Genomic DNA, 24,949 nt, shown 5'->3' with positions numbered 1-24,949 from the left:
GTTTGGCTCCTTCCTCTTGTCAAAACTGCTGTTTTTGTTTGTTTTTAATTTCTCCAAATGCAGTAGGCGTTTTCCAAACAACCCTCTGTGCTTTATAATTCAACCTTAAAACCCTGTAAGTAGATTGCACTTTTTATGATTGAACTTCAACATTTTTAGCCTAATTTCCTTCCTTAGGACTTGTGGTTTTGGATGCACTTTGCAGAGACACTACCCATGTGGGGCCACTTTTGCTTGATCCACTAGATCATATGTCTAAACGACCCAAATTAGAATTGCAATGGCCTTGCCCTTCCTAGACTTCTTGCCAGACTGCACTGAACATCATTTTTAAACATGCTTCTGTTTCAGACCACAGTGGTGAAGCTGGGAGTCTGCTCAGTTAAAAAACATGCCCACTTCCTTTTCTACTTTAATTCTGCTCATCTCCATTAGTTAGGCCTTCAGTGTTATTTACAAATTGCCGTTGATGACAACTGCAGAGACGCATTAAGTTGAAATTTATTTGCCAGACGTTAAAAACGGAAAGTAAATAATCTGCCTTTTTACGAAGTTAAGTCCTCCACGTGTTTTCCTTCTGTCTTATCTATTTTCTAAGTAAACTAGCACTACGGAAAGAAAAAAATGCCCAAACCCATAGTTAATTCAGAACACATTAATGTCATGTCGAGAGGTAAAATCGTACCCCCCCTTTAGTAATTAGGTTTATCTAACAATAATAGTTTGCTGTGTAGGTTGGCATGAGATATGCAGTTGGACTTTAGTTCTGCACCTGTTTTTCAGACCTATGCCTTAGATTAATCATATCACTATCCATTGCATTCTTTGCATGGGTAATGGTAATTCTCAGAAGAATCATTTAAAAAGAGCTGTCAAAAACTCTTTTCAATAAAATGCATTTTAAGAAATTTTCTCAGTAAACTGAATTTTTTTTTAAAAAAGCTGTTTTACTTCATTTAAACCTGGATTTTACCTACGCATTTGTTTATGTATTTTCTTGTAAAACACATTAATAAGATATTTCCTAGAAAGTGCAAAAGTCTTAATAGCATAGCACACACACTGTTTTCTTAACAACAAAAGCATTTCTCAAGTGTTTTCCTTTTCTTTCTTTCAAGAAGAAACAAGAAGATATCATTCTCTCTTTCATAAAGGTGGTTTGGTAAGAGAATAGAATGCTTTCGTAAAACAGCCACTTTCCTTTGAGCAGATCAAAGAGTGCGCTGATGAGCCATTTGGAAAAGGGTACTTGGTCTCCTGCTTGGTGGATCACCGCGGCAACATCACTGAGTTCCAGTGCCACCAGTACATCACCAAGATGACAGCCATCATTTTCAGTGACTACCGGCTCATCTGTGGCTTCATGGATGACTGCAAAAATGACATCAACATTCTGAAATGCGGGAGCATTCGCCTTGGAGAAAAGGTATCTCGCTACTTCACTGGCTTCACCAAAGGGATCTTACAAATTTGATGAATGAGCAGCTTTGTATAACTGGCATGGAGAAGATTTAGAGCTGGCATTGGACTCAAAGTTGAGGTCCAGACAGCCCCAGTATCTAAGGCTAGTTTGCCTGTGGATGCACTTTATCTGTTTGTAACCAAATGTTTCAATACTATGTGGGGAAGTAGAGGAATTAATATCTGCTAAGATTAGTATTACCTTCAAAATGGAAAACCAGCTACCATTTCTTACTTGTAATGTTCCTCTGGAAAAGCTGTCGGTGGTCTGGAGGGAAAAGTAGTTGGATTAGGAGAGACTCAAGTTTTCTAACCTTTCTTAGCATATACCTCACTGTTGTCTAAAAAAATTACTTAATAAACACACCAGTACAAAAGAGAGCATATTTAAATATTAGAAAATTTTAAAATATGTGAAGGGTACTTTTAGCTTGTCAAAAGAAAGGTACTCTGTAAATAGGATATGTGTTATCTTCATGTCAGAACTAGTTTTAGTAAAGACAAGAAAGAAAATAACTCCCTAGTTTCTTGCTTGTTAATTATATCTGATTTTTCTTTTGTTCTTATTGGTCTGTTGTCCAAAAGGTCACAGTGGAGGATCAGTCAGGTTTGTGCTTAATCCATTTGCTCAGCAGAAGTGAAAACTCCTGAGAAGTAGTAGGTTTCGGTGGGAGAGGTAGCTGAGACCTGTGGATGGCATCAGCTGTTAATTGCCGCTGCTCATTAATCTGCTGTTTAGGGAGTATGAGAGCAAAACCCATTTGTCTCCTTGCCCTCTGTTTGTTCAGGGCACTGCTTGCAGGCTTCCATTCTTGGCTGGGACGTGGTGGTAGAATTCTGGAACTGCACACACCAGTTCAGATGAAGTTTTGAGGGCTGGTCATTGTCTGGCTGTCCCCAAATACCCTTTGCTTCATACCAGCACAAGGCTCTGGCCCCTTCCCAGGGCACCTGAGTCTATCTTGAGAGCTCTGTGGACTGGCTTACAGCTTCCAGGCAGCTCATGAGAGGCCAGTTTTAATAAAGAAGACTGATTCTTGGCTTTCCCAACACATTTTAGAAATGACACAAAAGCACTTAAGTCACCCTGATAATTCAGAAGCTCCTGTGACTGACTTTATAGTGCCAAGGATTAATATCCAGTTCTGTCTCACTCTTAAAAATCTTCGCATAAGTGTTCCAGACACACTTAGTGATGGCACATTGTCCTATTTGTGGTCAGTGGTCCATGCTGTAGAACAGATGATCCACCTCTCCCTGTAGTAGTTCTTCCCCATTGCCCACCAAGATAGTTGCTCATTGGCTTCCCAATAGCAATCTGGATTGTCCAGATGAAACCTGCTTTTGGCAGGTTTTGTGTATGAGTTACTAAATCTGTATTGACTTGAACAGTGGCAGAAAATAGTAGTGCCAGAGCCCAAAGATGTGACAGTGAGTGTTGATTTTTCAGCTTTGTTAAAATAAAAAATGTTATATGGGACATCCAAAAGCACATTTTGTAATTTTCATCTTCTGTTGTACCTGCTAGTTAGATGAATTTCTCTTTATACCAGGCCCTCACCTTAGCACCCTAGATGGACTAATGAAAAAGCATGTTCTTTTCTGCATGTGTGTGTGTGCACATGCGTGTGCGCACGCTCAGTTATATCTGACTCTTTGCGACTCTGTATGTAGCTCACCAGGCCCCTCATGCTAATGCTGCAGCCAAGTTTAAAAATGATAGCAGTCTGTCTTCAGCCCTCCCTTGCCTTTTCTAAATATAGTTGACTTCTCTGAAGTCAAGTTTTTTAGATATGAAAATTATTCTGAAAATTAATAAATCAGCTTCTGACCACAGAAGAGAACACACTCATCAGGTTTAAATTTGTTGCCCTGAAGCTTGCAGTCTCCCCTGTGACTGGCTTTCAACTGACCTCCAAAAGTCAGAGAAGAGGGGTCATGGTTAATCTATTAGTACCCTGCCTCTTGTATGAACATTTAAATGTCATGATTTGAAAACTATAATGATTTTTTTCCAAAAGATTAGAATATGCAAAATTTTAAAATAAAAGCTATATATTTAATAAAACTTGGAATTTTCTAAATAAATATTTTTTAATAATTATTTTTAAAAAGAAAAAGCAGATCTTTGAAAGTAAATGTAAATAATTCATATCATCTGAAGAGAAAGCAGAATGTGACATCCAATACAGGAGCTTAATTGTGGCCGTGTGCCTCCTTATCACTACTTCTATACTTTTCACTCAGTAGTTGTATCATTCCATCATTCTCTCCTTTAAAACCAACTACTGTGAATAGTTCAGATTTTTGTCTCTGTCTAGAGAGGTAGATCACAAAAAACATCACAGATGTTGAAATGGAGAATAATTAATAGCAGAGATGAAAACTCAGTTCTTGCCCGTTTTTCTGATTTGTGTTGTCATTCTCTGGTCTTTCAAAAACATATATTTTTTTAAAGCACAAGATATATGGAAGAAAAAATATTACCTGCTGAACTGCTGAGCACTTACATGGACACTGTATACTAACTAGTTTTAAGACTAACATCTGTCTCACCACAGTAGAATTTTAAAAATTCACTGTAACTCCATTTACAGGATTATTTGTTATGCATATGTCAAGCTTGCATATTAAGAAGTTACCTTTTTAAAATCTAAGCCCAGGTAACTTCATTTCTTGTATATTATATGCTGGTGTACAGCCCCTTGCTTTCATTTGTATTCGGTAATAGCCCTACAGTCTTCTTTATCAAATATTTGCATACATTTGAGTTTTGTAACTCAAACTGGCTGACCTGGAAAGCTGAGACTCTGGGGAACTGAGAAGAATTCCTGAAAAATCTTTTATTTGAAAAAATTATCTAAAGTTACGAATAATAATAAAAGAGAACATCTAATGGATGGAGGTGATGTTTTGGCCTAATGCCAATATGTGGTACTGTAATTGCTATAATTAAAATTACATTTCACATTCCTTAGAGGGTCTCACGCTGTGACGCTGCTATGTTTAAACAATTGTGAACCCTAAATATACAGAGAAACATTTAGATCCTTTGCAGGGAAATCGTTTCTTGACCTGTGAAGCCAGGACTAAAGGCTAAGTAAGTCTAAATGGAGAGTTGACACACGTGCTGTTATTTTCAGTCTCTTTTGTGCGATTATGACCTAATTGCTAGTGACCATCTCAGTAAGGTGTTTTATGAGCTACTTGACTTGGTATAAGACATGATTTTATACCATAAAATCGTGTGTATTATAGTCTTTTGTAAACTGTAAATAATAAGTGATTGATATGTTTCCAAATCTTTGTTATCACAGGTTTGTTTTAAGCCTGAATTTCTGGGGTTTGTGTCCACTTTCCTCTCTCTCCTTATCTTTTTTTCAGTTGTCCATCAGAGTTTCTTTTGTCCCTTCAGAATTACTCCCTAATAATACTTTTTGGTCATCTCAGATTTCTAAGCATTGGATGGAATCTTCAAGCTATTGACAGAGTTTGAGCTACAGACAGAAAATAGGAAGGCACGAGAATATGCCCGTGTAATGTGCTTCCTGAGCTTTTTTGGATTAAAAAACCTTTGAAATTTAATGAAAGCTACAAACTCTCCTCAGGAAAAATACGCATAACCCACATACAAATTGTAGGAGTTTCATGGAACTCCAAGGTCCATAAAAAACAATGGTGGCCTGTTAGCTGGGTGCCTGATGCTCTGCAACTCTGTTTATTCAACTGCACTCTAGGTATCACAGCTCTTATTCCCTTTCACAAGTGTATTAGGAGAGAACATGAACATTTTCTAGAAAGTACTTGGAGATGAATGTGCTATGGAACAAACCCTATTACAGCAAAATGGAAAAATACATGGTTTTTTGTTGAATTGAAATTTTAGTAAAATAAGTGTTTCCCTACCTAATTTTAGGAGTCTTACATACAGATGACCTCATAAATGTGGTATTTTACTATAATGAGATTTTATGTGCCTGTGTGTGTATATGTGTCAGTAAATGATGGCACTCTATTTTCTGTTGCTTTGGTTTGCTGTATTTATAGATATACCTCTCAAGTTTTTGAAGCATATCTTCTTAGTATAGAAGATTAGAACTCTGAAAATGTTTAGGGAAAATTTTTCATGTCGTGGTTGCTATGGGGTTGATGCAATGTACACTTAAAGATAATTGGACGGTTTTAGGAAAGCTCTCAAAAGCAGTTTGCATACTTGGTGGTAATCTTGTTAATCACATTAAGATAAATGTAAAACATCAAAGTGAACATTACTCTAAAAGTGGGGGTCTTTGTGGACAATAGAAAATAGAGAAAGAGGGTCTCTATAGCATATTTCCTCATTAAATTTCGTGGTTTGTCTTATTTTTTAAACTTGACTAAAGCACTGTTATTTGAGAAACACGTAGCTCTTAGAGGTAAATGAACAGAGATTCTTTAAAGTTTCGACATTTTGTGACTTCCCAGGTGGTCCAGTGGTTGACCCCGTGCTCCCACTGCAGGGGATGTGGGTTCAGTCTCTGGGGAACTAAGATCCCACATGTTGTGTGGTGCAGTCACAAAAAAAGAAAGAAATTCTGACATTTTAAACTCTAAAAGTCAGGTTTCTGTTTCTAGTACAAACTGAATAGACTTAAATTTCCCAGAATCTGTATTTCTGTTGATAGCTCTCAAGTATTAACATTCTTACCAAAGATTATCAAGGGCATCTGCTGTAACTTCCACAGTGAGATTGGACCCCACCCTGTGTCTCAGTGGAACATTGGTAAACTTCTGTGTTGAGGGTTTTTGTTGTTGTTTTGTGTTTGTTTTAACTAAATGATGTTTATTTTGAAGCTCATGTTGGTGAGAGTTTTAAAATGGTTGTGTCCTTGCTATTTTAGGATGCACATTCACAGGGCGAGGTGGTATCATGCTTGGAGAAAGGCCTGGTGAAGGAAGCGGAAGAACGAGACCCTAAGATTCAAGTCTCTGAACTCTGCAAGAAAGCCATTCTCCGGGTGGCAGAGCTGTCCTCTGACGACTTTCACTTGGACCGGCATTTGTATTTTGCCTGTCGAGATGACCGGGAACGTTTTTGTGAAAATGTGAGTCAGCTCAGAAACTGTTCTTCTTTGGTTTCTTTCTTCCTAGTTTTTTTTTTTTTTTTTTTTGGATACTTGATTCCAAAATTAAACCAACACTGTCACATGTAGAAAAGCCACTGAAATGGAAGGTGGAGTAGGTCCCAAGAAAACAGGAAGTTATCTGGGTACTGGCTGCTCAGGCCGGAGGTAATATCTAGGGAACACTTGGTTTCAGTCTCCACTGCGATGTTCTTTCTACTTTATCTCACTTCTCAATTCAGTTCTTGGGATTCTAATTTACATATAGGAATCCTATCTTACCAGGGAATCCCATTCACGTGTATCCCATGGCTAAAACTTGGCCATGTTACATATTTATCTTGAGGTAGTTTGGGCTAAGATGAAGGAAATAGCAGGCAGCTAACTTTTAAAACCAAGTCCTTGGTTGCTCCCTGCATACTCTATAGAACAACTTTCTAACCCTGTAGTCAGAAATAATCTCCACCTTTACCACAAAGGACTGAGAGTGTCTTGTGTGTGTTCCCACTCTGTCTGCTGTTGTGAATTAATATATCAGAGCCACTGAACAGAGCCACTGCCAGAGTTTTACTGACTCTAGATTGGAGAAGGAAATGGCAACCCACTCCAGTGTTCTTGCCTGGAAAATCCCAGGGATGGCGGAGCCTGGTGGGCTACCGTCTATGGGGTCGCACAGAGTCGGACACGACTGAAGCGACTTAGCAGCAGCAGCAGCCGCAGCAACATTAAGTTACAAGAAGGGAGACTCATTGACCCTTCTCTTGGTTCACTAATTAACAGTACATCTGGGAACATGTGACAGGAGCCAAACGCCATGGGAAAATTTTTTTCCATATTTACTGCAATCATTGTTTTCTTTCAAAGGCTGCTAAATTTTGTAAATGGCTGAGTCATGTGTTCAAAGATAGTCAGCATTATAATAATTTAATAGAAAGTCCTATATAAGATTATGGATTATGCCCAGCATAACTACTTAGCTAGTGATGATGGTGATGGTGATGGTGTTGTATTCCATCTTACAGACACAAGCTGGTGAAGGCAGAGTATATAAGTGCCTCTTTAACCATAAATTTGAAGAGTCCATGAGTGAAAAAGTAAGTATTTCTTTGAAACAGATCAGCATTTTATTCATTTTCCTAAAAGCTTTCTTAAATCCTCTCAAACAATATAAACTCATACCAAAATATAAAATACTGATACAGCTTAACCTTTCAGAAATAAAATACGGGGCCTTTAGTAGGAAACCAAAGCATATTACATTTAAACGAAAAAAGTGAAGCTTCTCGTGATATCTGGACTTAGGGAAGTCAATGGGGAATCAGTTTGGGGAGTAAAATCAAATAATTTTAATCAAAGTCACACTGAACCCATCCCTGTGCACTCAAGAAGTTTCAACTAATCAAACCAATGTGCTTCATAGGTAATCAGCGATTGAATTTTTCAGCAGCTGTCTCATGAAGCATTCTCATTACTGTTAGTCCTCTGTCCCTCAATGCTTGCAAGAGACTCTTATGATTTTTAAAAGTAATTATTTTGGGCCTTGCTGTCTTGTCATTTACTTTGCTGTGCAGCTGAAGAACTATTTTTTATTTCGGTTCCTTATATCATTTACTGTTGAATAATTATGTTTAAAAAGTACAGAGTGGAACTTCCAGAGCGTTATGTACGTTGCCCCTTTCATTCTGGTGGAATTTACTTTACGGACATTTGTTGACGAGGAAAAGATCACATTGCCACGTTGATGTATGAGAACCACCAGATACTTATGTTTGCACAGTTGCTGCTGCTGCAGTCAGCAGCTCACCGTAGGATTCCAGGGCTGCCCACTCGTGTATCGCTGCTTCCTGCCACTCTGTTTCAGCACACTTGTGCTCATTTTTAACCAAACTTAAACACAGACATTTTGCTAATGACTGCAGTTGCTTATTGTGCCTGGCCATGAGCCTCTGCTTGTCTTAGAGGGACATGTGAGCGGCTGGACCACGTGAGCAGTCTCACAGCTCTCCTGCTGCACTCTCTCCTCAGTGTCGAGAAGCACTAACAACCCGCCAGAAGCTGATTGCCCAGGATTATAAAGTCAGTTATTCACTGGCCAAATCCTGTAAGAGTGACTTGAAGAAATACCGGTGCAACGTGGAAAACCTTCCCCGGTCCCGGGAAGCCAGGCTCTCCTACCTTCTGATGTGTCTGGAGTCAGCTGTGCATAGAGGTGAGAGTTCATTTCTTTTTATCTTTTCCACGCGTTTTTGGATCTTTGCTCCTGTGTTAGCTCTTTTGAGTATACCTGTTCCTGTGACTCAAGACTCTTTCTATGGAAGCAGAACTCTAGGCTGAGGGCTTGGAGGCCCTCAGTCTTGTTGAAGGCCTTTCCTCTTAATGGCCTTAAATTCTGTTTTTCTTTACGTCCCAGCTTTTTTTTTTTTTAAGGTTTATTTCTCAAATTCAAATTTTAATTTTTAAAATGCTTGTGGCACAGCAGTTTTAGGAGAGTCAGGGAAGTATAATGATTTAGCACATTAGTTTTGGGTCAGAGACTTCATGACTTCAAATTATGACTCTTTCAGCAAACTAACTGGCTGGGTGACCATTGTTTATGTTTCGTAATCTCTCTAAATCTCATTTTTCTATCTATAAAACAAAAATACATTACCTGTGTTGAGTTCTTATGAGGACTGAACGAGGTTATTTGACATAGCACTTAGCATATGATAAGTGATAAGTACTATTATTAGTCTAACAGTGTTTATCAAGAAATTAAACAGAAAAGAAAGAAAGGATTATCTCATAAGGTCAGACTCAGAGTCTGTTCAGTCCAAAAGTGAATCCTTGACAAAGGAATCAAGAAGGATGTTTAAAGGTCAGGGTCCTTAAGAAAGAACTTTTCTTGGGCCCTTCCTGGAGGTCCAGTGGCTGAGACTCCGTGCTTCTGTTGCAGGGGTCAGGGTTCGCTCCTATAGGCCGCATTTTTTGGCATAGCCAAAAAATTTTTCCAAAAAAAGAATATTTCTTAATATGGACTATAGGTTATTAAAAATGAAGTTCCTATCTGGTTAATGAATCATGCTGGGACAGTTGACTAGTGATTAAAAGTTAGGTGTGAAAAGATCAGTTGTTAAAGCTCAGAAGTTTGTGGTGATTTTTTTTTTTTTTTGGTATCTGGGTAGTTAAAATCTCTTAAAAGCCAGTAGAATAGCAACCAGAGAGAGTGCATGGTCTTCGACTGACTACCAAACAAAGGACATTTTGAAGACAGTTTGGAGGATGTTGATTATGGTCTGGGTGTTTGATGAAATTTTCCTAAAATGTAAAGGTGGAGATTGTTGACTATTAAAGGCATATCATAAAACAGTATAACATCTAGAAGACTCTATACATGGACATCACCAGAGGGTCAGCACCGAAATCAGATTGATTATATTCTTTGCAGCCAAAGATGGAGAAGCTCTATACAGTCAGCAAAAACAAGACCAGGAGCTGACTGTGGCTCAGACCATGAACTCCTTATTGCCAAATTCAGACTGAAATTGAAGAAAGTAGGGAAAACCACTAGACTATTCATGTATGACCTAAATCAAATCCCTTATGATCATACAGTGGAAGTGAGAAGTAGATTTAAGGGCCTAGATCTGATAGATAGAGTGCCTGATGAACTATGGAATGAGGTTCGTGACATTGTACGGGAGACAGGGATCAAGACCATTCCCGTAGAAAAGAAATGCAAAAAAACAAAATGGCTGTCTGGGGAGGCCTTACAAATAGCTGTGAAAAGAAGAGAAGCGAAAAGCAAAGGAGAAAAGGAAAGATATAAACATCTGAATGCAGAGTTCCAAAGAATAGCAAGAAGAGATAAGAAAGCCTTCTTCAGTGATCAATGCAAAGAAATAGAGGAAAACAACAGAATGGGAAAGACTAGGGATCTCTTCAAGAAAATCAGAGATACCAAAGGAACATTTCATGCAAAGATGGGCTCAATAAAGGACAGAAATGGTAGGGACCTAACAGAAGCAGAAGATATTAAGAAGAGATGGCAAGAATACACAGAAGAACTGTACAAAAAAGATCTTCACGACCCAGATAATCACGATGGTGTGATCACTGACCTAGAGCCAGACATCCTGGAATGTGAAGTCAAGTGGGCCTTAGAAAGCATCACTACAAACAAAGCTAGTGGAGGTGATGGAATTCCAGTTGAACTATTCCAAATCCTGAAAGATGATGCTGTGAAAGTGCTTCACTCACTACGCCAGCAAATTTGGAAAACTCAGCAGTGGCCACAGGACTGGAAAAGGTCAGTTTTCATTCCAATCCCAAAGAAAGGCAATGCCAAACAATGCTCAAACTACCGCACAATTGCACACATCTCACACGCTAGTGAAGTAATGCTCAAAATACTCCAAGCCAGGCTTCAGCAATATGTGAACTGTGAACTTCCAGATGTTCAAGCTGGTTTTAGAAAAGGCACAGGAACCAGAGATCAAATTGCCAACATCCGCTGGATCATGGGAAAAGCAAGAGAGTTCCAGAAAAACATCTATTTCTGCTTTATTGACTATGCCAAAGCCTTTGACTGTGTGGATCACAATAAACTATGGAAAATTCTGCAAGAGATGAGAATACCAGACCACCTGATCTGCCTCTTGAGAAATTTGTATGCAGGTCAGGAAGCAACAGTTAGAACTGGACATGGAACAACAGACTGGTTCCAAATAGGAAAAGGAGTTCGTCAAGGCTGTATATTGTCACCCTGTTTATTTAACTTATATGCAGAGTACATCATGAGAAACGCTGGACTGGAAGAAACACAAGCTGGAATCAAGATTGCTAGGAGAAATATCAGTAACCTCAGATATGCAGATGATACCACCCTTATGGCAGAAAATGAAGAGGAACTCAAAAGCCTCTTGATGAAAGTGAAAGTGGAGAGTGGAAAAGTTGGCTTAAAGCTCAACATTCCAAAAATGAAGATCATGGCATCCGGTCCCACCACTTCATGGGAAATAGATGGGGAAACAGTGGAAACAGTGTCAGACTTTATTTTTCTGGGCTCCAAAATCACTGCGGATGGTGACTGCAGCCATGAAATTAAAAGACTCTTACTCCTTGGAAGGAAAGTTATGACCAACCTAGATAGCATATTCAAAAGCAGAGACATTACTTTGCCAACAAAGGTTCGTCTAGTCAAGGCTATGGTTTTTCCTGTGGTCATGTATGGATGTGAGAGTTGGTCTGTGAAGAAGGCTGAGCGCCGAAGAATCGATGCTTTTGAACTGTGGTGTTGGAGAAGACTCTTGAGAGTCCCTTGGACTGCAAGGAGATCCAAGCAGTCCATTCTGAAGGAGATCAGCCCTGGGATTTCTTTGGAAGGAATGATGCTAAAGCTGAAACTGCAGTACTTTGGCCACCTCATGCGAAGAGTTGACTCACTGGAAAAGACTCTGATGCTGGGAGGGATTGGGGGCAGGAGGAGAAGGGGACGACAGAGGATGAGATGGCTGGATGGCATCGCTGACTCGATGGACGTGAGTCTCAGTGAACTCTGGGGGTTGGTGATGGACAGGGAGGCCTGGCGTGCTGCGATTCATGGGGTCGCAAAGAGTCGGACACGACTGAGCTACTGATCTGATCTGATTTGATGAAATTTTCCTGAAATGTAAAGGTGGAGATTGTTGACTATTAAAGGCATATCATAAAACAGTATAACATCTAATTTGGCATTTAAAAAAAAAATAGATAATCTTCTTAAACTGCAAATTAACAGGAAACACAAAAAGACTCAATAAGTACACGGCCATAGGATATGAACAGATAATTCATAGAAGTTATATACATTGTTGGGAGTCCCTGGTGGCTCAGACAGTGAAGAATCCACCTGCAATGCAGGAGACTCAGAATCGATCCGTGGGTCAGGAAGATTCCCCTGGAGAAGGGAATGGCTACCCACTCCAGTAATCTTGTTAATAGTAAAAAGTCTGACCATATTGAGTGTTGGCAAGGATGTAAAAGAACTGGAACTACACTGCTGATAGGAATTTAAATGGCACAGCCACTTTGGAAAGTAGTTTGCTACTTGCTTAAAAAGCTCTGTATACATCTACCTTATGACCCAGCCGTCTAACTCCTAGATATTTACCCAAGAGATGGGAAAGCACATGTCCATATAAACTCCTGTGCATGAATGCTCATAACAGCTTATTTGTAATAGCCCAACACTGGAAATAACCCAAATGTCCATAAATGGCTTAAGGGATTTTAAACAAATTGTAGTATAACCACATAACAGGATGATATTATTTGACAGTAAAAAGGAACACACTACTGATTCATGGTTGAATCTCAAAAAGTCTGAAGTCAGACCCCAAAAAGAAGTTCATAGCATGTGATTCCATTTATATGAACCTTATTTACATGAACTTCTAAAAACTGCAAACTGGTAAACTAATTTGTAGTCATAGAAAGCAAAGCAGTGGTTGACTGGGCATGAGGTAAGTGGTAGAGAGGAAAGGGAGGGATTCTAAAGGAACGTGAGAAAGCTTTTGGAGTTGATGGATATATGTTCAGTATCTTGATTATGGTGGTGGTTCCATTGGTATGTCAGACTTATCCAGTTATATTTTTTAAAAGTGTAGTTTGTTATATGTCATTTATACCTTGGTGGTAAAGAATTCACCTACAATGCAGGAGATGCAAGAGATGCAGATTTGATCCTTGGGTCAGGAAGATCCCCTGGAGAAGGAAATGGCAACCCACTCCAGTGTTCTTGCCTGGAGAATTCCATAGACAAAGGAGCCTGGTGGACTACAGTCCAGGGGCTGCAGAGTCAGACATGACTGAGCACATCATGGCAGCATACCTCGGTAAAGTTGTTGTTTTTTTTAATAAGTTTTCGCAGATGGCATGGACAGCTCAAGGAGGAGTTGCGGGGCCATAGTGAGCATCTGAAGTTTCCCACAAGCTTAGAGGCTGTAAGCCAGGGATTTTCCCGGCTTTCATTGTCACTCTACTAGTTATCTTATACTGATAAGACTTCTGTTGGCAAAACACATGCATTATTAGTTCAGTAGTATAAATCTGTGTAAGACTGAACACTGTCAAGGTAAACCCTAGTCTTTGGAGTTTTATGCTGATAAAGCTTTTGCTGAATTCTCAGCTTTTCAGTCCTGTGTTGTAGTCGAGGGATAGACTTGCACTTCCCATGTGCAGCAGCATCTGACCCTGATGCCCTGCGGTGCTGTGCCTTGCCTCCGCACAGGGCGGCAGGTGAGCAGCGAGTGCCAGGGGGAGATGCTGGACTACCGCCGCATGTTGATGGAAGACTTCTCTCTGAGCCCCGAGATCATCCTGAGCTGCCGAGGGGAGATCGAGCACCACTGCTCGGGGCTGCATCGGAAAGGGCGGACCCTGCACTGTCTGATGAAGGTGGTGCGGGGGGAGAAGGGGAACCTTGGAATGAACTGCCAGCAGGCGGTAAGGACCCATTTTCTCCTGCCATTTTTGCTGTTAAAACATTTTATCTGCTGAGGAACCTCCTCTTCCTGAGCTTATGTATCTGGATCATCGGTGTCATCACAGTGAACTTTAGGTATTAAGAACTAGGCAAAAACTGAAGATAGATGATCTAGAGGGAGAAAGTGTTCTCAGTTGTCTACTTCATTATCTATCCTCAGTCAGATGGAGGAATGTTCTGCAGTAATTTGTTTCTCAAAGTTTCCTTCCTTGATACAATAGACTTCCACACTTGTCTGTGGTTGACCATTAATTTTCTTTGTTTTCTGCTTGGTGGCTTTGATTTAGTGATCTGTTAACAAACTGTGAAGCTTCAGAATAATTATTAATGAGTATATACTCTTCCAAATACCCTGTGAACATGAACTTAAATTCTTTTCAGCTGTGACTGAACAAATCTGGGCCCAGTCTCTCCTAGACCAAAGAGACTGCTGCTTGTCCTCCAGACTAATCATTTTTTGGGAGTGTTTTCTCGGGTTTTTCTAAGCAGTTGGTGGGTGTATAATCACGTAACCATTCACGCCCGTAGTTAGCGTCCCACACTGCTGTCCTGGCTGCTGGTGTGGTGGTCCCTCGAGCTGTTAGCCTCCTGTTCTGTCGGGCGTTCACTGTCATCTTTTAGAACCTGCAGTCTGGTGCATGCACGGAGAATGCTCAGAGTTGGCCTGTCAGGGATATTTAACTGATACAGTTCTTAGAGAAACTTTCAGACTTGCATGATGCTTAATAACAGTCTCTCAAAAAAAGATGTAAATATTTTGGTCTTCATCAGCAAACATCATAAATAAAATTGGTAGTCATTTGACAGCAGTAATAATCTTCCTACTGACTAACCACTGCATTTTGTAGCTTCTTCAAATTGCCACAGAGAATTGGTATAAATAACTTCCATCCCAGGAAACTGGACATTTTTCCTGTTTCTCTCATCTTGTTTGTTGACTTCTTTGAGAATAGACAGATTTGGGATTTTTCTTTTTTCATTTTCCTTTGATCTGTGTTCTCTGATGAAATATGTGCTGGGGTCAGTGCTTTTGTGTGAGCCTCTGTACGCATGTAGATAAAATGGATGAGGCTCAGAGAAGGCTCCTGCAGAGGCTAAATCCACGACACAGAAAGGTCTCCAGTTCTTTAACTTGGAACAAAGGGAACCCCAAGCAGAAGGATTGTAGTTTTCAAATTTGCTTTGTGTAATTTAAGATTTCCACCCCAAAACACCATCTGCTGCCCATCTGTAGTAATAATGATTATTTTTAATCTGTTGAAAAGCTTTGCAGCTTACACAACCTTCTATATATTATTCTTTGTTATAATCCTCCACAGTTAAATAATCTGGAACTTAGAGGTTAATCAACTTGCCTTTGTTCTAAGAGCTAATATCTGGCAGTGCCAGACTATTAATAGAACGCAGGTTTTCTCATCCTTAATTTAGAGCTTTTTCTTCTGTGCCCCAACTGCTTTCTCCTCAAAGACAAGGAAAAAAAGAATCTGAGGCACATCTTCTCATGCTTTCACTTTATTTTATGACAAAGGTTGGAAGCAGAAGTAAATGTTAAAGAATATATTCTCATTTTCAGCTGCATAATGACAAGTATTTTTCTGTATACTGTGATAGACAAGCTCTGGTTTATCTATTGGGTATATAAAAAAAGTTGAGAAAAAATAGGAAATTATAAGTAGTATTATGTTCTTATTTTCTATAATTGATATTTCTTACAACTGAAATCTCACATCTCCTTTTAATGAACCAGAGTATACTTGTTTTATGCCAGTGTCTTTGCAGCAAAATTCAAATTCTAGATTTTTAAGACCAAATCAGATCTTTTACTGGAAATATCTTCTGTTGACTCTTCTCCACTCAGCTCTGGCTTGGCACTAAATATCAAATTTATAATAATTAGATTAACAGATGTGAGGAAAGAGGCAGCTTTTATATTGTAAAGTTCTTTTGTTCTGCAAATATCCAGGGATGGTTCATACAGGTAAGCAAGCTATCCCTACAATGAGTTATAATCCTGCAAAGTAGAGGAACCAGTTGCAACGTATTTGACCAGAGCTGTTGAGCTTGGCCAGTGACGATCGTAGTACTTTGTTAAGAGTGCATGGTGATATACCGTACTGAGAACTGATTAAAGATACAGCACTGCTCACCCTAGATGGTAAGTGACTTTCTTTCTTCCTTCTTTTTTTTTCAATCCAGCTTCAAACACTGATTCAGGAGACTGACCCTGGTGCAGATTACCGCATTGATAGAGCTTTGAATGAAGCTTGTGAATCTGTAATACAGACAGCCTGCAAACACATAAGATCCGGAGACCCAATGTAGGTTATCTTGTTTGTGGTATTTATCCACATATTGTATCTGGCAGCGCAACAGGGGAACGTATCCTCAAATGACTCGGATGGTTCAACAATTGAAATTTCATTAAACAGGAACACATACCAGCTTTTGTTAAGACTAGTGTTGGGATTGAGACTTGGGCTCTGCCTCATCTGTGAGGTAGAGAACCTAGTCCTGGCTTTGTCGTGATATCTGTTGACAGTGACTGAGAAGGCAGTCTTAGACATTAGGTCACTGAATCATTCTACTTAATGGCCAAATAAAAGAGAAACTCTCAGGATAAAATGATACATGCTTTGTTTGGCTGTATACTTTCCATTCCCTTTGTATATTGACTCATATACATTGGCTTCTTGACAATTATTAGAGAGTAATTAATTATACTTGAAGTAAAACACAAAATGTGGTGGTTGGAAGGGTTCATTGTGGACACAGGGAACTCGGAAGTTATATCCAAGATCCAGGAAGGCTGTAAAATGCTATGGTAAATCACTGGAGTCTCACGTATTGATTTTATTCCATATGATATGCAAATAGCTCTTAAAACCAGGTTGCAAGAAAGAACAGGTTTCCCATTCTGCAAACATCTTTATAGCTTGCAGCCAGCAGTACCCAACTGTGTAAAACAAATGCAGTCCATGTTTCTCTTCGTTCTGCTATGCATATGCTGAGGTTAGAGAAAGGTCTTCCTCCTTAAGGAAGGAGGTTGGAGGAAGTAGACAAACACTGTTAAGACTGACTGTTTACCAATAGGAAAATAACTGTCAAGGAGGTGGGGGAGGGGGGAGGAGGGAACACCTACAGATAAAATAGATTTAAGATACTATCAATTAAATGCAGGATGTAGACCTTTTCTAGGTCCTGATTTGAACAGACATGTGAAAAGGCATGAGACAATCGGAAAAATTTGAAAGCTGACAGGATATTTCATTATATTAAGGATTTTTAAATTAATTTCTTTGATGGATAAAGGTATTGTGTTTTCATATTATAGAGAAACATGCTGAAGTATTTACAAATGAAATGGTAGGGTATCTGGGATTTACTTCAAAATATCATCTAAGGGGGTATAGGGTTAAAACAAACTTGGCCATAGATTGATAAAGCTGTGGGAGGGTAAGATGGATATTATGATTCTCTACTCTTGTATGGTTGGAAGTTTCTCATAATAAACAGGAATTATGAAGCAGCTGCGCACAGATCTTGTATAAGCTGAGTCCTCAGTGCTAAGTGGCTCTGAAGTTGATAGAAGGCAGAGTCACAGTTAGGTTGAGTTAATTTGAGTGATTCTTGGGAAAGTAAGTTCCTGATTGCCTAGGAAAATAGCTGAATGGCTTTTTCTGCAGACAAGGAAGTACTGGTGTGAGAGTTCTGAGCCAGAACTGTCCCTTGTTACAGTTTCACCCCTGTTTTCTGCCCAGGATCCTCTCGTGCCTGATGGAACATTTATACACAGAGAAAATGGTGGAAGATTGTGAACACCGTCTCTTAGAGCTGCAGTATTTCATCTCCCGAGATTGGAAGTGAGTATTCTGAAGCCATAATAAGTCTAAGCCTCTGCCTGTTCTCCTGGATAGTCACTATCCTTCACATTTTAAAAAAAAATAATCACTAGTAATTTGTTTTTGTTAAGTTGTGAGATAGCTGGCACTCTGATCTCCAGAAAAACCTCTTTCTTGCTTTCAGAACAGTATCTAAAGGCAGAGGCCACCCCTGCAGGTCTGTCCCCGTGTCCCCATTAATTACTACATTGGCAGTCAGGGTCAGGTGTTTCTGATATCACAGACCCATCTGGAAAGAACTTGGGCACCTGTGGGGCAGTGGAAGCATCTTCAAATACGTCTCTAAGAAGAGAATAGTGATTTTTAATGTTTATTGATTTGTCTTGGGTATGGGATTTCAGTTTATTTCTGTGACTAATTCAAAGTTATTAAATTTATTCTATCTTAAGAAGCTCTTATCAGTAAATGACAACTTGATTCTCTTCTCATCCTGTTAACCAGAAAAGGGGAGAGGGAGGTCGATGAACTAGAATACTCTCTGTCATGGTCAGAATAACTGTTGTGTTGGCTGCAGTCAACAGAGATTATTTGAAGACTCAGTGTGTTTTTGTTTCCTCAAGTTAGCTCCTGAAAGGACTTCAGAAAGTGGGGTGGGAATTTCCCCATGCTTACTCATGCTGTCTGAGTAAGTATGAAATTGCTATTTCAGTTTCATACTAAACTGAAATAGCAAAGAGCTTACTGAGTCTATTACCTTAAAAAATTATGTCTTTGGGTTTTGGTTTCTAATGTCTTTTGGTTTTTTCTCTTCTGTGATTCCTTCATCCATGATCAAAAGATGCTTCACAATCTTTATATTTTTAATGGGAGGATAATTACTTTACAATATTGTGTTAGTTTCTGCCATATATCACCGTGAATCAGCCATAGGTGTATGTATGTCCCCTCCCTCTTGAACCTCCCTCCCACCTCCCACCCCATGCTTCACAATCTTTAAAGCTGCTTATTAAATATTAGCCTTTTTCCTCCCATTAAGTAGCCCTCCCTCAAATTTGACATTATCATGTAGACAGAATGAAATATCCATTGGTTTGATTTGGAGATGCAGCCGGCTCATCACCTAACTCACTGTCTCCAGAGTCAGAATTAACTGTCAAAAAAGTTTTTTAAATTGATAAGCATGTGCAGGTAAACTAAAAATGTAACTGCCTTACCTTGCATAGGAAACTACTAGAAAGGAACTTGAGTAGATTATTTATCTTGTCCTTTTCTAATCTTAATGAATCTAGTATAGCAAGTAGGATTGAATTATACTCACACTTGGAAAAAAATGGAAGGAAAAGCTGCAAATTGCCTGGTGATAGCTACAACCCTTGTCTCATTTCAACCAGGGCATGTTAATGCCGAGTCCATTATTGTAATGTGTGCTTTACACTGCAGGATACCATCTTTGAGGTAGAACTTAAATCTTCTGTTTTAATGGTTAAACTTCTCCAGATTGACTACTGTGTGTTCTTGAAGAACAGAATTCAGAAATATACTTGTGCTTACCTGCTGTCTCCATTACCCTAGAAGTGATTCTCGACCGGTACACAGAGAAGCACTTTGCAAAACCCCTTAGCATGTCATTGGGAGGAAAGGCATAGAAAGAGTAATTGTCTCTTAACTCTTAACCTTACAGGCTGGACCCTGTCTTGTACCGCAAATGCCAGGGAGATGCATCGCGTCTTTGCCACACCCACGGTTGGAATGAAACCAGTGAACTTATGCCTCCCGGAGCTGTGTTCTCCTGCTTATACCGCCATGCCTACCGCACTGAGGAGCAGGGCAGGAGGGTATGCACTCGATACTGACTTCATTTCTTCCTGCTGGTTGTTTGTTTAATTTGTTTGCTACACACTGTTGTGATTCTTGTTCATCCTAAGACAACTGTTAGTGTATCTGGAGAAGAGGGTTACTTCATTACTTGAAGGTTCTTCATTCAGTGACTATACATAGAGTTGTTCTACCAGCTTCTTCCCATCTGATTTTATGTTTTTAACAAAATGAGAGGACATTTCCAGTTTTTCTTTATGTTACCAAATCTAAATAGACAAGTAGACAGATTCTGCTACCCTAACTTTATGTAGCTTTAAAGACCCATTAGAAGCTCTTAGCCAAGACATAAAGGGCTGTTAGGCGTCTGCTCTTGGCGGAAGGACCTGTAATGCCTGCGTTGATGAGGCCTCCCCCCAGTGCACTAGGGGAGCAGCAGCCTCTTCCTCCACTCTTGGTACTCCTCTGCCCTGAGTGCTGCCTCTTGTTGGGAAATTTGTGTATGCTTGGCAGCATTTGCTGCCTGCCAGTGCCATACTGTTTATTCTCTCTTAAATCAGGACCAGCATTCTACTCCGCATTCACAGAGTCGTGGCACACTGGTTTAGCTAAACAAAAAAACTCTCTACCTTATCCAGACAAATCCAGTTCACATTTTAATTGACATTTGGCTTACAATATTATATTAGTTTCATGTGTTCAGTGTAGCGATTTGGTCCTAGCTCACTTTTATCAGGATCCTCTGAGAAAAGGATAGTGTTTCGTACGATATTTTAGAAAATGCTGAATGTATTATCACATTCCAAGAGGTAAAGGTGTTCAGAAGCCTCCTAGAACATTTAATTTTTCTTCTGGAAGAGATGAGATACAAAGTTTGATGCAAATAACTGTAAAGATATATCAGTTTTCTGATGATAGATTTTGTATATCTCGTGTCATTTGGTTAGTATTTTGCTTCTTATTTCTCATATAGCTCTCACGGGAATGCCGAGCTGAAGTCCAGAGGATCCTCCACCAGCGTGCCATGGATGTTAAGTTGGATCCCGCCCTCCAAGACAAGTGCCTGATCGATCTGGGGAAATGGTGCAGTGAGAAAACAGAGACCGGACAGGTAGGTGGCAAAGCTACCTGCTTGTCCTGTGGCGACAGCAGCAACGCTGGTCACGACGCGCGTTACGTGGGCTTCCGACAGCGCGGAGTCCCTCTCCACCGGCTTCTCGGAGGGGCGTGCTGCATTAGTCACTGTTCTCTCTAGAAGAAATCCTGAGGAAAAGGCTCCCTTTGGTCTCTGTAATTGTACTTCTCCTAAGCAGCTAGTTTGGTTTAATGTTACGGTTATTACATTTTATAACTGATTGTTTTCTCTCCTTGTGTTGCCTCTTGAAAAGCCTCGAGCCAAAGATGTAGCCTGCCTTTAGCAAGTGTATAAGATTTTGTTGTAGGCATTTTGTGTACTGACTTGCTACTGGCTTCGTTCCACTTTCCTTAAAGTTTCCTTTTTTTTTTTTTTTTTTTTTACTCATTTTTAATTTATCTTGCTTTTTTTTTTTTCTTTTATAAGGTACGTTAAGTCCTTTTGAGGGAAGGCAGGGTACAAATATGTACACTGATATGTAAATACTGATATGCATGAGTAGTGTATGTGCTTGCCCTACCACAGATCTAAAAGAGATGTGGGAATGGAATTACATTTTCCACTTAGTAATTAATAGAATTGATGTTCAGAGAAATGAAGTGTATTGACTTTCTTGCTCAGAGCTCATAACCCTAGCCAGGCACTTGTAACCTCTTCAGGAAATAGTAGAAAAGGACTAGTCCCAAGAACCAGATATGTGCTATAAGTGGCTTGTTGGGATTTTGTGCCTAGTTTAAAAAAAAAAAAAAAAGATATGTAAGATATGTTACTGCATCCCAGCAATTAAGTGGGAAGATGGCTTATCTTTTATCTTTAGGTGAAGGAACCAAGCAGTGAGGAGCAGCTGCTAGTTTAAAGCCCCATTAATACTAGAATGAGGCATGAACAGTTCCATTTGTGCCACTCCAAAACACCCTCTGGGATTAAACTACTAAAAAGTCACATATGCAGCAATTGGACATTTTTTAAAAGCAACATAATGCCTACTCAGATCTGTTGGCCTGGGAATATCATTTTTAGCCGTCTGTTTCCTGGGCCTACTGTAGTTCTGTCGAGTTTATTGTTAGAAAATGGCATATAATTTACCTTTCTACTGCCTCTGTCTAATGAAACAAGGGGTATGGTCATATGGAATCCCACGAAACAGTTTCCTTTCATGCCCTCTGTAAAGTAACGGTGAGAAAGCTGTACCACGGGACAGCCCATCACTGGAGCTAAACTTAGGAAATGAGTTCACAAGTGGAATTTTCCCCCTAGCCATTTATCTACTCCCAGAAGTTTTATGCATTTTCCTTTAGGGTCCCCCCACCCCTCCACTCCCTTTCTGACTCTTGTATAATTCCTGCAGTCCTTCTACTCCACTTCCATTCTGATTCCAAAACAGATTCTTGCAGAATAGTCAGGAAGTTAAACTTGATCCTTTAACAGAGCCTTTTGCTGAGAAATAGCTGTTCATGTGCTTTTGGAAAGTAAGCTAAATGTAAAACTTAAAACTTCTAGGTTTATTCCAGGAATAATGATTGTAATTGCTATTGTAATAAAAACTCATATTGACAAAAAAAAAAAAAAAAAACTTCTAGGTTTAATAATAGACGGATGTTACAAGGTAGCTCCAGCTCAGTTCCCTGGTAAGATAGCTTTTAGTTACTCAAGCTCTAGTGTGCTCACCTGTTGTGCAGGTACCCTCAGAGGATCCTTTTATTCCGGCAAGGGTTAGAATCCCAGGTTTGATTTGCAGGACCTATTCATTCTCTACTGTGTTTTAGACCCTGTGTCCCCAGCCTGCTTTGCCCATGAGGAGTCTTAAAATATGCCATCTCTTTCACTGAATATTTTGTCCAGTGATTATCATGAAAGTACAGATTAGCAGGGTGTTGACTGAATGGAATGAAGGCCTGTAAGGTCTTCAGACTCTGAGAACACCCAAATGTTGACTCTCTGTGGACTTACCAGTTTGGCCTTCTGAAGGATTTGCATGGTTGCTGTACCCCTTTGACCCTCTTAACCACCCTGATACATCAAATCATTCATTGTCTTTTCAACAATCCCAATTTGGGGAATCAAATAAAGCTTTAGCATTTTGTTCAGTGAATTCATTTTAAAAAGAAAAGACCTCTGAAAAGGAAGTGGACACTTGTGTCTCATCTCCCCTTGATCGTTGATATAATTAACAAATGCTAAGAGATTGCCTTTTTATTTGCAGGAGCTTGAATGCCTCCAGGATCATCTTGATGACTTAGCTGTGGAGTGCAGAGATATAGTTGGCAACCTCACTGAGTTAGAGTCCGAGGTAAGCAGTTTGCAACTTGTGGAAGGAAAGTGCCCTGTCAGCAGCCTTTCTTTTCTTCTTAGTTCCGCTGTTTCTAGACTCTTGAGAGAGCAGCTTCTCTGTAGAACAAAAGCAACCTTGTCAGATTGCCTGCTTGCTTTATCAAGAAGAGTATTGTGATGCTTTTGAACCCCTTTCCTCGTTTCTCCAGCATTTGGCCCTCTGATCTGCTTCATAAATCAGAATTAACACAGTGACTAGACCAGTATTAGTTACATTCAAGGATAGCCCAAGCACTCCTATTCTGTCATCCTTTAGCTCTTTCAGTTAGATCATTTGGTAATGTGTGTTCACTGAAATAAACGCCTGGGATTTGCAGTTAAACATGGAAGATTGATTACATGTGTTTTTCTTTGTTCCATAAAATATAAAAAGTGAGATTTAAAAAACCTTCTAAGCATAGGCATACTATTTCAAAATACAGAGATTATCATTAAAGGGGAGGCAGTTAAAAATGCTTAAGTTGTTTTGTAGGGCCAGACATCAGGGAAACGGGGAGTTGCTGTTTTGTTTACCATTAGCCTTTTAGAACTATTTAAGTTGTCAAAATGGGCAATATATAAAATTATATTTCTCAGGATCTTTTTTTTTTTTTTTCCACTTCTATTTTTCAAAAGTGTGCTGCCTTCTTTTATCTCCTGTCAGCTCCTTTCTCATTCCCATCGTCCTTGTGGGCTAATGAGGACGTTCTAGGGTGTGCAGCTCTTTAAAGGACAATGTTATTTCAGCAGCTGGTGCTGCACAGCAGTTAGTTCCCTTGAAGGCGGTTAGCATGTGTTCCCTGGAGGCAGCGGTTTGTCGTCTGGTCTGATGACGGGGTGATAGATGTCAGTCACTCCTGTTTTCATTTTGAACTACTTGGCCCTGGGGAGAAACTCCAAAGGCTTTACATACTCTAGTATTATTTGTAAATTTTTTTTTTCTCCCCACTGCTCTTAATCCTGCCTTACCTCTTGTTCAAGCGCAAGGGGAATCTGCCTCTGGAAAACTCGCCTTCCACAGTGCCATGAAGGAACATTAGAGGAGGAGCATGGAACCTCTGTTCATGCTGAGGCGCTCATTGAAATGCTGGGAAAGCTCCCAAACGCACTTAATGGGTTATTTACCCATCAGATGACACTGACGCAGAGAAAGAAACAGCTCCTTCCCCCACCCCTGGCCCTTTCTAAAGTAGAATTACTCATATTTTAATTTTCTACAGGATATTCAAATAGAAGCCTTGCTGATGAGAGCCTGTGAGCCCATCATTCAGAACTTTTGCCACGTAAGTGACATCTGGAGGAACACGGGTTAGAACCAATTTCACTGTGGCTTTGGCCCCCACGTGTATTGGACTTACAATGCCCACATTGTTCCTGAGTGATAACCAACTTTAACAAGTTAAAGTTGAAAATGTAAACAACATCAGGAGGAGTCAGGAGGGGTCCACCATCCTGGGAAACCCTGTTTGCTGACCCCTCGTGGACGACCAGAGAGGTGGTTAGAAGCACTTGCCAAGATGCCCTTTGTAAGGAAAGGAGAAGGGGGAACCCCCTTAGCAGGACTGGGTTGCCTTCAATACATACCACCAAGATTTGCTAACAGTAGGGTGGCTCTCCCCTTTCAGCTGTCTCCTTCTACCTGATGTTGAGGGAATTCTATTACTTTATGACTCACTGAACTACCTAAATTGTGGGAGTAAAACATACTCAGGAACCACAGGAGTCTTGACAACCAGGAGATGATGTTAGATGTTATCCCCAAGCCTGCTGCCCGCTCCATATA

General features: G+C 39.9%; 1 protein-coding gene across 1 annotated transcript in view; it reads left to right on the top strand.

Moving 5' to 3' along the window:
• GLG1 (golgi glycoprotein 1) overlaps positions 1 to 24,949 on the top strand; it is a 122,119-nt gene that overhangs the window by 78,514 nt on the left and 18,656 nt on the right. The window contains exons 4-14 of the mRNA XM_006063316.4: positions 1,211 to 1,426; positions 6,342 to 6,545; positions 7,586 to 7,657; positions 8,589 to 8,772; positions 13,813 to 14,027; positions 16,264 to 16,385; positions 17,826 to 17,927; positions 19,588 to 19,741; positions 20,695 to 20,832; positions 23,060 to 23,146; positions 24,387 to 24,449. Coding sequence (XP_006063378.4) covers positions 1,211 to 1,426; positions 6,342 to 6,545; positions 7,586 to 7,657; positions 8,589 to 8,772; positions 13,813 to 14,027; positions 16,264 to 16,385; positions 17,826 to 17,927; positions 19,588 to 19,741; positions 20,695 to 20,832; positions 23,060 to 23,146; positions 24,387 to 24,449 — 1,557 coding nt within the window. The remainder of the gene's footprint in view (positions 1 to 1,210; positions 1,427 to 6,341; positions 6,546 to 7,585; positions 7,658 to 8,588; positions 8,773 to 13,812; positions 14,028 to 16,263; positions 16,386 to 17,825; positions 17,928 to 19,587; positions 19,742 to 20,694; positions 20,833 to 23,059; positions 23,147 to 24,386; positions 24,450 to 24,949) is intronic.

This window comes from Bubalus bubalis, chromosome 18, assembly GCF_019923935.1.
Source record: "Bubalus bubalis isolate 160015118507 breed Murrah chromosome 18, NDDB_SH_1, whole genome shotgun sequence".
In the NCBI taxonomy this organism is placed as follows: Eukaryota; Metazoa; Chordata; class Mammalia; order Artiodactyla; family Bovidae; genus Bubalus; species Bubalus bubalis.
This window is presented reverse-complemented; position numbering and strand designations above follow the sequence as displayed.